The 13,082-nt window shown below is 53.6% G+C and overlaps 1 protein-coding gene across 1 annotated transcript in view; it reads right to left on the bottom strand.

Annotated features, from left to right (window-relative positions):
- The window catches only part of HS3ST2 (heparan sulfate-glucosamine 3-sulfotransferase 2), a 90,354-nt gene extending 79,771 nt beyond the window's left edge, over positions 1-10,583 (bottom strand). Inside the window, exon 1 of the mRNA XM_072836164.1 lies at positions 10,030-10,583. Coding sequence (XP_072692265.1) covers positions 10,030-10,481 — 452 coding nt within the window. The 5' untranslated portion in view covers positions 10,482-10,583. The remainder of the gene's footprint in view (positions 1-10,029) is intronic.
- Between the last annotated feature and the right edge of the window lie 2,499 nt (positions 10,584-13,082).

Here is a 13,082-nt window from a genome sequence, read left to right as displayed (position 1 = left end):
GTTAGGTGATTTCATATCTTCATTAAAACCATCAAAGCAGAAACACTGCAAAGAGGCTGCCAAAGCAGAGAATATTTTCCCATGCTCTGGCAGCTCCGGGGAGGTCGGGGAGATTCAGATCCCCATTATCTTGCGGAAAGGCACTACAGTGTTCAGTTCTGTTTGAAGGGACCCACACATGCAAGCCCCCTCAATCTAGCAATGCCATCAAGGCTGCTCCCTCGTCATGCATGTTGATGAGGCTGGAATGAGAATGAGAAACTGGAGGACACATATACACCAAGTGGCATGTACCTACTCTGGGGCAGAGCAAAGCCAATTTAACCTTCAAAGGATCTCAAGACGTTACCTAAGAATGCTGCATTTGCAAAAAGGGCCTCAGAGATCCCTAGAAAGAGGGACAATGCCATCTCCTACCTATTTGGAGGAGACTCTGAAGCCTCCAAGCTACCACAGAACATGACTTTCCTGTCTTTGGTTAGTTCAAGGACAACTAGAGATAGACATCTGGCCAGGCAAGCCAGGGGCTGTTATAGGAAGAGTGTGAGGGTCAAGCCCCAGCCTGTCACTGGTCAGGGCCTGAAAGACAGCAAGCCATTAATGGAGGTAGTCGGCAGCAAGCAGCACCACCACCGCCCTCGTCCCACCTCGGCCTTCCTTGACACCCCACCCTCTCGCCTCGCCATGGCCAAATCCCTCAGCACATCCTGCATATGCACCTTCACACCGTATCTAGTGTCCAACACAGATGCCTTTGAGTAGGTGACATCTGAGCTGGAGCCTCCACAACGAGAAGCAGCCAGATCTAGGATACGGCAAATGCCAATGCACTAGAGCTGAGGCATCAGCTCCCCACAGTGCCTCTCTAAGCCATGCTGGGTGGGGACCCCTCCCCTGTGATCCCACAGGGCTGAAGCATTCTCCCTCTCTGCTAGTCTTGCTACTGGACTTGTGTGCCCTTCTACTCTTTAAGGGAGAGATCCTATTTCCCATCTTCACGTTTCCAGGGCTTAGCACTGGTATATAGTCTGTGTCTGGTATTTAGTCGGTGGTCAATAAATGTGCACAGGACTGAAATGAGAAGTGAAACTGTGGCATGAATGTACTTAGAAACAGCGTCTCTAGACGCCCCCTGCCCCCAACTTCAGCCACCCCCTTTGAATATCCTATCTGCCCCCTGAGACCCAAATAACACACTGCCTCGTCGTCCAGGAAGCCTTCCAAAACTCTCCCAGTTGGATTTCATCTCCTTTTTGTGCTGCTACAGCTCTGCCTGGATCTCTACATGGTATCTCTCACCATCTGATTTTCCATGAACATCTCATAACCGCATCAAACCATGAAACCCCGTGGCAGGAACCATACCCTACTTATCTCTAGGCCCTCAGCATCTAGCTCAATACAGACTAATAATGACAGGTAACCCTTGTTGGACACCTTCTGATGCCAGAAATCTGAGCACCTGTGCATGTTATCACTCATTCGATCCTCACAGCAAGCTACTGGGGTGAGGAAACAGGATTCATCCCAGTATGCAGATGGAACTGAGCCAGAGAAGCCGCTGGCTGGTGGACACACACCTGGCAGGGGCTGGAAGTGAGAGTCCAACCTGTTCATTCTGATTCCAGAGGTGAGTTTTTAGCCACTGCATGGAAACCACCTGCCTTGGTGCTTTTTGCCTCCTTAATCCCATTTTGAGGTCATCTCGCCCATGCCCTTTGAATCTGGGCTGTTCTCCCTTCTTCCAATGAGATGCTCCTTCTCATTCCCCCAGAGGAGCATGGCTCCCCCAAGAGCCAAGGCTGCAATGCCTTGCTCATCTCTCCACCAGCCTCAAGGTGGATGCGGGACTCCTTCACCCAGCTGTGAGAGCTGAGATCGGGGGTGGTGGGGGGCTGAGTTTGCAGGAAGCCAACCACCTCTTCATCAGTGTTGATGGCGATCTACCCACCTAAAGGCAAGCTCGGGGAGCCCTGACATCACAGACACCCTCTAAACTGCTGCTGCTGGATATCCAGGGACAGTATGTCCCAGGGACAATTCTCCCCTGTGGAGCTCCCTCTACGGAGCTGAGAAAGCAAAAGTGTCATCTTGTCCTGATACTAAGTTGGAGTCTCACATCATGCATCACAAAGTAGAAGAAGTAGAAGTAGAATTTGCATCCTGAAAATTTAAAAAGACAACTTGTCTTGCATAAGCCTCAAAAAAAAAAAAAAAAAAAAGGCTTGAGCCCAATTGCCCTAGGTTGCCATAAATTGTTGAGTCCCTAGTGGAAACAACTTATACGTCTGACTTTTGCAACACTGATGCCTTGCAGATGTGTATGTAACGACCCACATAGATCTGATCTGATAATCGTGGGGAAGAATGCGGTTTTTCCACCCATGGGAACAGTGAAAAAACCAATGGCAAGGTTTCGATTTGGTTTTATTTCCCCCTTTAAATACTGCTATACCCTTTATTCTGGGAAGCCTATTCTTCTGAAGGCTAGGCTCCCTTGTAAATACTGCAAGTCAAAATACTTCTCCGAAAGCTCTTATTTGTTCTAAGTTTTCCTCTGGCTGTCTCTTCCAATCATTAACACATCAAAGGAATCTGAAAGGGAGAAACCTCTCAGGATTTATTTAGGGTGGATTTCCTGCAAATTGTAGCAGTGTTTCCCCAGATGGATGTCGGCTGGATGGCTCATCTCGGTAATCTGGAGTACTCCACAGACCTGCTAAAGATCACTGGGTAGTTGTGAATTATTATTAAGTTATGAATTATTTATTAAGTATCATTGACTATTTCTCATGGTGAGAAAATTTGTTACCTTTTACATTTTGCTTCCACTCCTTCTATTCACCTACACCAAGGAAAAAGGAAAGTCTCATGCTGAAATTAAGATTTCTTTAACTGGCTCTTACTAGCATCCCCTAGTACCCTCTTTTAGAGGGCAAGCCACAGGCTTGGAACATCCTAGCCACCTGAGGAAGCAAACTTCAATTGCACTATTTATTCTTACGTTTCCCTTCTAATTGTGGCAGGTGAGGCTGGTTTCCCATGTAGGGTGGTTTTGAAATCAAGTTGTTTTTTTAAAAAACATGTGTTTTCACTCTACCTGCCTATCGTGTCTTAGGTTTACAAACACATTAGCACATCTCTAGAAGGACATGTGATGGCTCTGGGAAGAGGAACTGCACACACAGAAACAGGGGTGGGGAGGACGGAATAATTTTCATGGGACATCCTTTGTCACTTCTGAAGTTTACATTAAGTTTCCAAAATATTCACACTGAAGACAAAAATAAGCCCAGTTCTTTATGAAAAAGTTACACTCTTTAAATGTGCTAACTTAAACAAAAATATTAAGAATGTAATAGCAGAGGCCATGCCAGAGTTTGGGAAACATCACGAAGGTGGCATAAGGATGTCTGAAGCTTGGGAAACGCTGCTCTCAGAGGATGGTAGGGAGAGGTCCCTGGCTCCTACCCCGAGCGGATGCACTAGGTTTCTTCCTCAGGGGAGCTGGTGGCCATGGGCACTGAGCCTCTGATTCCAAAGCTTTGGGAAGACACTCCCAGTGGACTTGCGCCCAGGAAGCCACATGTCGCCCAAGCCCCAGGCAACCCGATCAGTAGCCCTGGCCCGTGTGCCTTGGAAGATGCTCAGTTATGCCCCCTTTCCCTCGGCCATTATCTTGCTGAGAAAGCCAACCCCCCCACCCTCCCTCCATGAACACAGCACTGGGCCAACAGCCCAGCTGTGTGGCTTGACAGGCAGCAATTACCTCTGAAATGCTAAGTTATTTCCACTCACTGGTGGCTTTACCCACCCCGTCAAGCTGCCCGTGGACTACAAAAGCACCACGGCCCATGCCTGCAGCCCATGAGGAGAACAAAGTGGCAGCAAAGGCTGGCCTACAGCAGCCTGGCACTGAGCCCGGCCCATGGTAGGCATTTGACAAATACACGGATTAACCTGTCCCGGGTTACCTCTGGAGGAGAGAGGGAGTCCCACAGGTTTAGATCGGGCTGCCACCTTTCCGACCCCTCCAACCTGACTACCCGCTCCCTCTGCTGCCAAGCCCTCTGGGCCTCCCCTCCAAGTCCTCCGGAGGTGAGGGGACCCTGATGGATAGAGAGCTGTGTGCTCCCACCTCCTCCCCACCCACTCTGTCACTCAGGCATTCAGGGCTGACTCACGGAGGTCTAAGCAAAGGGAAGAGAGTTGTTCTGCACTCTGATGCGGCAGATGTACGGGATCGTTAGCAAGCATGCAGGCAGTAGCACCTGTTGGGCACTGCCTCTGCCCTGAGCCTGTTAGGGATGCTCCGGATGCACCTCCAAATATCCAGGCGGTCCAGCAGCCCAAGAAGAACATGTCTGCTATGGCATCTTATTATCTCCTTTTGGGAAATCAGGCCACACTGTTTCTCATTTCAGGATGGACACTGGCAGGGAGATGGCATGGGTGACACAGATCTAAAATGGGTGCAGCTCCCTGAGCAATCAGAAGGGGCCCCTGGTGGCTGTAGAGACAGCAACCTGGGTGCTCCCTGCTGGGGCAGGGGATCTGCCACCTACTGTCGGGCTCTTTGGAAGATCCAAATGGGTCCCCACGGTAGAAGGCAGCTCTGGGGGACAGAGTTTCCACCCAACATGGAAGCATTACCTCACTGCATCTAAGATCCCATCAAATGTCAGGTACCCCCATTTCAGGGATGTTAAAAATGCAGGAAGAGAGGGGCTCTTAGAATCTTTGATAAATGATATTTTCACATCCCAAATAGCCTTAACAACGCGTGGCAGCTTGAAAAGCACTAGGGTTGTAGGGTCTTTTCCCCTTAAGTAGCCACATACCAGAGGCCTGGAGGATAGCATGTTCTAGGGTGAGCTCACCCACTGTCCCTGTAAGCTCTGGGGGTGGGGAGTGAAGCCAGCTCTTCAAAACATGTTTCTGAGCAATGACAGTTCAGCCTGCCCATCCTGAATGTTCCGAGGTGCCTGACAACCGTACACGTGCTAGAGCTAACTATTACATCTCCAGCGTGCTGCCAGGCTGACAGCAAGCGCACGAAGGACGGAGGATTTATGGACTCAATGATTTCATTTAATCAGCATATGTGACATCCTCCTGGACCAAGGCAGGAAAACTCCTCTTAAGACCTGTGTCTGCAGAGACGCTGTAATTGGGCGTGCAAGGGCACATGTGTGGGTGTGCACGCGCATGATTCTGTGCACACCTGACCGGCATGAAGCAGCCCATGTCAGGTGTTGCTCAGTTGGTTAAAGATGGCATAGACTTCTCCCTTTGGTCTTATTTCTTTTTTTTTTTTTTTAAAGTTTTTATTTATTTTTTAAATTTTTTTATTTATTTATGATAGTCACACACAGAGAGAGAGAGAGAGAGAGAGAGAGAGAGGCAGAGACATAGGCAGAGGGAGAAGCAGGCTCCATGCACCGGGAGCCTGACGTGGGATTCGATCCCGGGTCTCCAGGATCGCGCCCTGGGCCAAAGGCAGGCGCCAAACCGCTGCGCCACCCAGGGATCCCCTGGTCTTATTTCTTTCTAAAGTTTTGCTTTGCTATCAGAATTTGACTTCCTGATTGAAAGGGGCTGCAACCAGTGATAGACTGTATTCTTTGCTTTTGATTCCCTTTCTTACTGAGGCTGCTGTGTCCAGGGCACACGCTGTGTCTTCTCTGCCTCACACCCTCCCCACACCACCATCAATGCTGAACAAATAACCTGAGATGTGAAGCCTATAGTTTACAGAACAGGCTTATCTATCAAAATGTTGTCACCAGAGCACAGAGTCAACGATCATGTCTAAACTTGCCCATGGTGGCATTTCGATGCACTGAGAGAGGAGTCACGTCCTCCTCACACCCTGCCCTCACCCCTCTGCCATCCCCAAAAACTAGCAAAACGGAGAACACTTCCGATGAAACTGAGCACCTCCGCCCCCAAACTAAAAACTACTAGACAATGTACAGTTTGTATTTCTCTATGAAAAGTGAAGACCCCAAGTAATTCTGACTCACACCCAACCCTTGCTAAATGAGAACATCCCAACTATGATCTTAGATTGGGAGCGGCCTCTTCGCATATTGTCTTACTGGAGTTTCATGAAGGTTGTAAAGCAGGTCAGACATCAGTTCCATGTTAAAGGTGAGCAAACGGACACCCAGAAATGTGATGCCACTTTTTTACTGATGCTGAAGAAAGGAAGCAAGAGAGGGAGGGAGGAAAAGAAGACCAAAACCGAAAAAAGCAAATTGAAGCAGAGCTGAAATTACAACTCAAGATCAGGACCCTACCTAGTTGATCATGGAACTACTGTCCTGGGAACTAATTCCTCAGCCCCATCTGGTTAACAGCAGCCGAGGCAAAGCCCAGTAGTTCTAACACTACTAGTACTGACAGTGATCTAGAAGTGCTGGTAGAAGCAGCAGCCACAGTGGCAACAGTAGTAACACGGCTGCCCCATCTTTACATACTACAGACTTTTTTTTTTTTTTTTTTTTTTTTTTAAGATTCATTTGAGAGAGAGAACAAGAGATAAAGCGAGCAAGCACGCACACTGAGGGAGAAGCAGACTCCCCACTGAGCAGAGAGCCCCATGTGAGGCTCAATCCCAGGACCCTGAGATCACGATCTGACCCAAAGGCAGACACTTAACTTACTGAGCCACACAGACGCCCCTCTCACAGACTTTTCCAGGGCACTTTCCCACACAGTGTTTCATTCATTCTTCAAAACCACCTTCTGTGATGGTTGCTACAGGCCCTACTCTAGGAGGACCACAGTCTGCCAATCCCACAGCATCTGGACACCATCCCTGGTTCCCTCTTCAACCTACTGTGACTCTGCCGACCTGTCTAGACATCTAGTCGACCTCACCCTGCAGGCCCAGCTGCCATTTAGGGAGCTAAACTGGGAGAGGGCAACCAAGCCAGACACATGTAGGTGACAGAACTCAGAGAAACATCTAAGGGGAGGGATCCCAAAGCAGAGTGCTGAGCTCTCCTAGGGCGGCCAGAACTGGGCTGGTTCCTAGAAGGGGCTCAGGTGGAGACAAGGCAGGCACAGATTCCGGCTCCTGGTCTCTCCAGGTGGAAGCACTCCGTCTTCAGGCACTGTTTGTTTCCTCCTGGCTTCTCTCCATAGAAAGAAGGCTCTCCTTTGGGTTGAGGGTAACGTTGGATTTTTCTACTATCTCTCTGTTCTGGGGCCTCGGGACCCAGGAAGCTGTCCCCGGGGACTTGGCCATGGAGAGATTATAATGTGATCCACGGCCTGCTTGTCTGTCACTCTGAACTCCACCTCTGCAAAACAGTCTGCCACCATGGGTGCAAGGGCTCTTTGGCCATGCCTACCCAGCAGACGCTGGCACTATGGTGGCAAGCTGTGCAGAGCAACCACCAGCGCACTTGGCTGGAAACGCGCACACACACACGAGTGTGTGTATCTCTGTGGGATACAGCATGCCATTGACTTCTGGCTCACAACTTGCTCTGTGACCCCATTTAAGATGCTGTTTTGGGGCTACAGTTTTCACATCTGTGAAATGACACAGGCAGTGGGCAGAAAGAGGAGCATCCTATCACCTGCTGTCCAAACTCACAGAATTTGGGGATAAAGTGAGAACATGGGTTTTAAAGGATCACAAGAATCCCTGTCACTCCTGCAACGAATGCCTATTTCTTGAGTAGTAATAAAGGATAAAGCACATACAGAGAAATGTTCTGGAAAGTGTGGAAACAGCCTCCTAATGAGGCAGTACGACCTTAAGTAGAAATGGCAATCCACAACCTAACCCCTGGGCTCTGAGAGTGTGGGTCTGCGACGGAGAGAAGCACAAACCACACAGCCCTTTCTTGAGCTGTAGGCTCCCAGCCCTCCCGGGGAAGTGGTAAGATGGGGCAATCTGGTGCCAGACCTCTGGGCTAATCGTTCTAGAGACACAAAGGGTGATAGGGAGGGTAAACTCAGACCCTGGGAGGTAGGGTGGAGGGGGGAGAGAGAGAGAAGTGGAGCTGTCAGTGTGCTTGATGTTAAATAAAACCTACCAAGATTCAGCTGAGAATTTTAGCAGAATCCAAATGTGCTATAAAAGAAAAAAAAAAAAAAGGCATGGCTCCCATCTCTAAGGTTCACAGCTAAGCTGGCTTAGAATCACACATGCCAAGGTTAAAAATAAAAAGCAGCCATCCCTGAATGACACAGGCTCTGCAAAGGAAGCCTGGGGTAAGTTGTTTGCTGGTGGACCCAGGAGAGAGGAGGGCAGACGCTGGGTGTGGGGTATGGGGTTTACTGGAGGACACAATACCTAAAAGCTCAGAATTTTGCTATTTTGCACTTAAAAGGTACTTCGTACTGGCAAAGGGTTTCACAATAATCTTTCAGATTTTCCATCGAGGAAAGCCTGCTGTGCATTACCATGCTGACCATGGCTGACCCACACAGGGTTCTGCTGCCCCATGCGTTTGCCTCCCTCTCCCTAGGGTCTGGCTCTGACGCGGTCCTCGAACGCCCCGTACACCCAGACGGGATGCCTGTGAGTCACAGCTCGGGAGGCACCGGACCTACCGTTCTGTGTCACCCTATTCCATTCAGCCAACATAACGGTGCCAGGGCCACCAACAGGCTGGGTGTCTCCTGCTGGGCTCTACCGGAGACACAGTGTGTGTCTGCCTCCTAGGGACAGTGCGTGTCCCGTCCTTTGCCCCCACAACCATGAGTATTGCAGGTCAGGGCTAAGTGGCCCTGTTGTCCCCTTGGAAATCCAAGGGCCCCTTATTGTGAGCCCAGAGCGGTCCCTTCTTCTAATGAAGTTTTCATTTGTCCAATATGCTTACGACTTCTACTAACAGGTAGTAGCAAAAATCAGCTGTAGTTACTGTGTCAGCTACCATGTTACTCCTCCCCAGTTCCAGTACTATGCAGACATTTCTAGAAGGTCTTCAAGGGGTCAGGTAAATGATGGGAATTCTGGGACCCACGTGTTATGGGGAGCACATACATTATTTCACTCTGGGGGATGCCCTGACTCAGCCCACATTTGGGCCAATCCTGCACCACACTGGGTCTAGGAGGCAGATGGGCATTGAATAGCAGAGGCTGTCACCTTCCAGAAGCTTCAGGCTATCCCCCTTCAGACACCACCAGCCTGGGGGCCTCTCATCCCTGTCAGTGCAGTGGAGGAGTGAACAGTCTATGATTGGCTGTCCCTAGGACCCAGGCCAGCCCTTATGTGAGGCGCCGGCTGTATCCCAAATTCCATATCCTGCCTGCTGGTTTAGAAGCACCACCTAGTGCAGGTGTCTTTTTTACACTTTGAAGGCACTTTAGGAAGACCTTGGAAGGTTTTCCTGCCCATTGTGATGGATCTCGAAGAGTTTCAGGCATTTGCTCAAGCTAAGTGACAGAGGACTCAAATCCAGGGTTCCTTTCCACCACCCAAGACCACTAACTCAGAGTCAGAGCGACTGGGGGGGGGGGGGGCAGGGAGAGGTGGGTCTCAGCTCACGCAGAGCAGCAAATACCTGGAGCTGGGAATGACCCTCCAGAAGGGACCACCTTCATCCCCACACCTCTCTGGCCCGAGACCTCACCCAGGCGCGCGCCCTGCCGCAAGGGGGCCCTATTCCAAGCTTCCCTTCTCAGGGTCCCTCAGATGCCTGGAAAGATCAGCGAAGGTCAGGGGAGCGCCCCCCTGGCCCCCGGCACCCTGCTCCACCCCGGAGGCTGGACAAGGAGGCAGCCCACCGGCTCGCCCGGAGGTTTGGCTAGAGACACCCCTTGCGTTCCGGCGCCTCCAGATACAGCTGCCCTTTGCAGTTCTAGAAAGCGCGTGGCCGTCTACACCATCCCTGGGAAGTTCAGCGGATTTACTCCGTGGAGTCCCCCCCACGTGTCAGCCTGGACCCACACAACGAGCAGGATTAAGGGGGAGAGAAGACGCGGGAGGCGGCCCTAAGGATGCACGCGACGGGGGAGGGGGGCGCGGCGCGCGGCGCGCGGGAGGGGGCGCCCCCTCCTTACCTGTACCAGTCCAGCCCGCGGCCGTAGTTCCTGTCGAAGAAGTGGGGCTCGGTGCCCAAGGCCCGCACGTCCGGGTGCACGCGGATGAACTCCAGCACGGCCCGCGTGCCCCCCTTCTTCACGCCCACGATGAGGGCTTGGGGCAGCCGCTTGGTGCCCAGCCTGGCCGAGCCCGAGTGGTTGGCAGCCGGCAGGCGGGCGGCGGGCGCGCTGGGCGTGGGCCCCGGGGGATCGCAGGGGCGGGACTTCGGGAGAAGTTTCTGGCCGCCCGCGCCGGCCCCGCGCAGGCAGCGAGGCGCGCCCAGGAGGCGGCTCCGGCCCAGGTCGTCGCAGCAGCACAGGAGGCTGTAGCACAGGTAAGTGCAGGAGAGCGAGAGCGTGAAGGCGAAGAGCAGCCTGCGCGCCCTCCGCGGCTGAGCTGGCCCCGCGCGGCCCAGGACCCTATAGGCCATGGCTCCATGGGCCCGCGCCGGGGGTCATGGTTTCCGGGGGGCGCCGGCGGCGGAGCTGCTGGGGCCCTGCGGCCGCCTAGGGGGCAGGCGCGGCGCGGGCCCGGCTCCGGCCCCGCGGGGCGGGCGTGGGGGGCGCCGTCTTCTCCGGGCGCTGCCGGCCGGGGCGCGCACCATGCCCGGGGACCCCGGGCTCGGCGGCTCCTCGGGGCGCGGGCGGCTGCGCGCCCCGCATCTCCCCGTCCCGGGCCGCGGGGCTCCGGGCGGCGCTGCTCGGGTCTCACGTGCGCCGGCTCCGGAGCGCGCCCGAAGCCCGAAGCCCCATGCCCGGTCCCCGGAGCGCGGCGCCCCGAACGCTCGGTGGCGGCGCGGGCAGGCGGGCGGGCGGGCGGACCGGACGGTGGCGCTGGCGCTGGCGCTGGCGCGGGCCCCGCTCGGGCTCCTAGAGAAATGCCGAGCCGCGCGCGCTGCCGGCTCTATTTAAGGAGTCGCCTGACGTCAGCCGCGCGGGTCCCCCGAGCCGGCGCCCCGCCCTGGGACCTGGCCCGCCCCCTGCGCCCCCACTCCCCAGCCCCTCCCAGGGACGCGCCAGTCCGCGCGCTCCCCGCGCAGGCCGCTCCGTGACGAGCCGCCGCCGGCCGGGGCTGCCCAGGCATTGACGCCTGCCTCCCCACCACCCCCAGGGCTGGGAACCCCGGGCCGGCTTGCGCCAACACCCAGACCCGGGCGCAGACGCAAGCGCTCTGCACTGACCCACGCGCACGCACACACACACACACACACACACACAGGTGCACACGTACCCTGACCAGGACACACCCCCTCACCCCACATGGGCGTGGAAACACTGCCAGGGACGCTCCCCTGTCCCCCTCATCTCCACCTCACCAGGCACACGCAGCCCGGAATCGGACATCGTGCCGTGTGCGCACACACGCGCGGGACTGGGACACACGCGCTAGACGGGGATGGGTGGAGGAGCCGAGCGTGAGTGAGATTCCGTGACTATTCGCGGAGCTCCCTAGCCCCCCGCGCGCTGACTCATACCCAGGCGGCTCGCTGTGTCTCGCACCCACGAAGCGTGCGCCCCCCACCCCGCTGTCACCCCACCGTTCCCGGGACGCGGCGGGAGAGTGAGCCCCAAGGGAGCGGACTCGCGCGGCTGGTTCCCCTCTCAACGGCCGCCCCCTAGCGGCGGGCCGCTCCCCGGGGTCCAGGGTGCTGCAGACTTCCCCAGGGGCGCGAGCGGGAGCAGAGGGGGACGACTTATCCAGGAGTAGCTCCACGCCCAATGATTCCCCAGTAACCGCCCACAGTGACCATGCCCAGAACAGGCATGTGTGACCAACGCCAGTGCTGCCCTGAGTGGCCACACTGGTGGATCAGAACAGACCTACGTGACCGTGGCCAAGAACGCAGCTCATTTGTCGCCCCACAGCGGAGCCAAATCCCTGTGCCCAGATGTTCAGCAAGTGCTACCCCCACAGACTGTCTGAGGGACCACCATCCCCTCTGCCGTCCCCCCACCCCCCAAACTAAACATCCTTCTTCAGGGAATAACCTGATCAGGCTCTGTGGACCTTAGCCCAAGTCAGGGAGTATTTTGTCCCCCAACCAGGCCCATCCTAGAATCTACCACAGATCATAACTACCAACTTTGTTTCGAGCCCTCCGCACATTAACTCAATTATTTCAACCATAGCCTATGAGTTTGCTACCATTACCCCCACATCACCTCGCTTCCTTAATTCTCATAGAAGCTAACACTTATTGAGTGCTTGTTTGGTGCCAGTCCTGTGCCTATCACTTGCCATGCACTCCCACCTTATTCTTTGGAGATACGTACTCCTTTATGATCCCTGATTTACAGAGTGAGAGTAAGGCTTAATGAACATGTGTTCATTAATTAATTAATTAATCAATCGGTAATCAACAGGGCTGGGGTTAACCCGACTCCAGGATTCAAGCTCTTAATGACAATGCTTTGCAATTCCCTCTCTTCCTTTGATCATTCCTGACAGCACTCCAGCCTAGGCTCCTCTCCCAGGTGTGAACTAACACATCTATACTCATTACTTCTAAAATCTGACATCTGGAACCAATGAGGACTTCCAGGTGTAGGTTGAAAAGTCCACCAGGATGCTCACCTCCCTTCTGTAAACTCTGCCTTTAGTAATGCTGCCTCCGACTCCATCATCTTTTTCTTGTAGCTACATCACACCGCTGACATCTCAAGCTCACAGCCAAGTAACATCTCTGAGTGTCCCTTATAAGTGCAGCCAATTAAGGCATAGCTACCCCATACTGTGCTTGTAACAGTGGGCTTTTTGGACCCAACATGTGACGTAGGTCCTTACACATCTGACCTGATTAAATTTTATCTGGTCTCATCAGTTGCTGCTCCAGTTTTTAACAAGTGTCTACTTGAATCTTGAATCGCAATGCAGCTTTCATTTATTCAAAAAGAAAACATAGGAAGATTGAATTCCAGCAGCTTGACCCTTGATTCCAGGTGTACCTTGGGCAAATGGGTTGACCTTTCTGAGCCTCGGTCTTCTCAGCTGTAAAATGGGGAGGTAGGATTAGCTACAGAAACCTCCTGAG

This window comes from Canis lupus, chromosome 8 (genome assembly GCF_048164855.1).
Source record: "Canis lupus baileyi chromosome 8, mCanLup2.hap1, whole genome shotgun sequence".
Classification (NCBI taxonomy): domain Eukaryota; kingdom Metazoa; phylum Chordata; class Mammalia; order Carnivora; family Canidae; genus Canis; species Canis lupus.
The sequence above is the reverse complement of the archived record's forward strand: the minus strand, read 5'-3'. Positions and strand labels throughout refer to the sequence as shown.